Source organism: Marmota flaviventris, chromosome X (genome assembly GCF_047511675.1).
Source record: "Marmota flaviventris isolate mMarFla1 chromosome X, mMarFla1.hap1, whole genome shotgun sequence".
Classification (NCBI taxonomy): Eukaryota; Metazoa; Chordata; class Mammalia; order Rodentia; family Sciuridae; genus Marmota; species Marmota flaviventris.
Window position 1 is genome coordinate 17,023,558 of NC_092518.1, and position 2,979 is coordinate 17,026,536.

General features: G+C 39.2%; 1 protein-coding gene across 1 annotated transcript; it reads left to right on the forward strand.

Moving 5' to 3' along the window:
- Positions 1-344: 344 nt before the first annotated feature.
- Positions 345-2,447, forward strand: Ddx53 (DEAD-box helicase 53). Its single transcript, XM_027927258.2, has 2 exons — positions 345-426; positions 622-2,447. The coding sequence occupies exons 1-2, from the start codon at positions 345-347 to the stop codon at positions 2,445-2,447; spliced, it is 1,908 nt and encodes a 635-aa protein (XP_027783059.2).
- Positions 2,448-2,979: the final 532 nt, after the last annotated feature.

Sequence of the window (2,979 nt, forward strand, 5' to 3'; positions counted from 1 at the left end):
TCAGTTAAAAAATAAACTTTCAATTGTTTTAAGTTAATGACAAAATTCTCAAATTTGTTTAATTGTAGGCGGGGTTAGTCCATGAGAGTGTGTGTCTTTTTAAATTTTACATCACAAATGCCTGCTTACACATCGTAGTCTTGGCCCTGTGATTGGCCAATCGGTTAAACCCCTCCCCCACATCAAACACTGGTTCCCTAGGTAAAGGTAGTGGCTAACTACAAATAACTGCCACCACCGACCAAGTCCGTTGGTTCCGCTGTGCCTGAGGAGAGATCTAAATCCTGTCATTCTTCCGAATGTATGTAGGCAAGAGGCCACCCTAACTTTACTATCACTCCACAATGTCTTGGGCTCCAGAGTGGAAGAGGGTGGAGTCTAATCCAAGAGATCCTGGAGGCAGCTGGGATAATAGGGGTGGCCGTGGTGGAGCTCGAGAAGGTAGAGGCCGAGGCAGAGGAGGGCGACACAGTGGAGGCCAGGGAGGCGGAAGCTGGGATGGCAGAGGCCGAGGCAGAAATCCTGGCAGAAGCCAAGGCCAAGACAGTGATCCTGTCAGAGGCGGAAGCCCAGACAGAGATAGTGATCTGGGCCAATGCCAAGGCCAACACCAAGGCAGAGACTATGGCTGGAGTAGTCTCTCAGACCATCTGGGGCCTAGGGCCACAGGATCACGTGAACCACCACTCTGTTTTAGCTTGAACAACAATATGGTTGGTGTAGTAATTGGTCGCGGTGGATCAAAAATAAAAGATATACAACATTTAACAAACACTAAGATACAGATCATAAAGGGGGATTCTGAAGCAGAGGTAAAAATTTTTGGTAGCCATGGCATGAAAGCAAAGGCAAAAGAAGCCATAGAAACTCTTCTTAAAAAACAACAAAGCTACACTTCAAAATATGCTGATAATGCCCCATTCCAATCTCCTGATAATAATGCTGCATCCCAACTCCCTTCTGAAAGCAGTTTAAGCACAAATTACACCGGCAGAAGGGCTCAACCACTGTTAGATTGGGACCAAATCCGGGCAGAATCTATGAAATGGGAAAAAATAAAATGGGCAGATTTACCACCAATTAAGAAAGATTTTTACATAGAATCCAAAGAAACAAGCTTGATGTCTGAAGCTGAGGTGGATAACTGGAGAAAGGAAAATTTCAACATAATATGTGTTGACTCGAAAATTGCTGAGAAACGCATCATCCCTAATCCAACTTGTAAATTTAAAGATATGTTCCAGCAATATCCTGAACTGCTGAGAAACATAACAATGGCTGGCTTCCAAAAGCCAACACCAATTCAGTCACAAGCATGGCCAATTATTCTACAAGGACTAGATCTTATAGGAGTGGCCCAAACTGGAACAGGCAAAACATTGGCCTATTTAATGCCTGGGTTTATTCATCTCAGTTCTCAACCAGTACCTAAAGAACAAAGGAATGGACCGGGCATGCTAGTTCTTACACCAACTAGAGAATTAGCTCTTCAGGTGAACTCTGAATGTTCAAAGTATTCATATGAAGGTCTTAAAAGTGTATGTATATATGGTGGTGGAAACAGAAAGGAGCAAATACAAGCTATTACAGAAGGTGTAGATATCATTATTGCAACTCCAGGAAGACTAAATGATCTGCAAATGAATAATTTTGTCAATCTAAGAAGTATAACCTACTTGGTCTTGGATGAGGCAGACAAAATGTTGGATCTAGGGTTTGAACACCAGATAATGAAGATTTTACTAGATGTGCGCCCAGACCGACAGACAATTATGACAAGTGCAACTTGGCCAGATACTGTGCGTCGACTTGCACATTCTTATTTGAAAGAGCCTATGATTGTTTATGTGGGTACTCTAGATCTGGCTGCTGTACATACAGTGAAGCAAAATGTAATTGTTACCACAGAAGAAGAAAAACGAGCTCTTATCCAAGAATTCCTAAAAAACATGTCACCCCAAGATAAAGTCATAGTGTTTGTCAGCAAAAAACTTATTGCTGATGACCTATCAAGTGATTTAAGCATCCAAGGCATACCTATACAATTACTGCATGGTGACAGAGATCAGAGTGATCGAGAACAAGCATTAGAGGACTTCAGAACTGGAAGAGTGAAGATACTGATTGCAACTGATTTAGCATCTCGAGGACTTGATGTTGATGACATCACACATGTATATAATTACGATTTCCCACGGAATATTGAAGAATATGTGCACAGAGTAGGACGTACTGGAAGAGCAGGGAAGACTGGTATTTCGATAACCCTTTTCACTAAAAGTGATTCAAAGACTGCCAATGAATTAATTAAAATTCTAAAAAGAGCAAGTCAGAGTATCCCAGAAGATCTTGCAACCATGGCAGAAGAATACCAACTTCATGAACAAAAAAAAGACACAGAAAGAAGATCAAGAAAGTATCAAGGAAAATCCAAGAAGTTTTATTAAAGTTTTTTGTTGAAAAACTCCACCAGGCTAAAGGAAGACTTAAAGCATATTAAATATATGCAGTATTCAAGAGACACAATATTAGAAATATACTGGAATTCTGAAGAAACAATCAATTCTTAAATAATACTGCTAAGCTTTTACAGTTGTACATGTTCCCTAATAAACAAAATGTTTTAAAATGAGAGTGATAGATTATTATGTGAGCAAAAATTAAATGTTAGATATTGCTTAAACTCTAGATTTTTTGTTTTGTTTTGTTTTTTAATAGCATTCTATGTCCTTCTGTCTTCTCCAAAATACTTGGAAGAGGACAAGCATGGTGATGGTGTTTTCATTGTTGTTGTTTGTTTTAAAATAGTGTACTAAATTGAAGCATAGTTTTCATCAAGTTTATCCCAGTTAAAAGATTCTCCTTACCCGCCCCCAAACCATTTATTGGTGCCATACCCATAAAAATGTCTCCATTACCAATCCCCAATTTTTAGTTCATCAAAAAATAAGTGCTAAATTTTTAAAAAGATTTAACAAT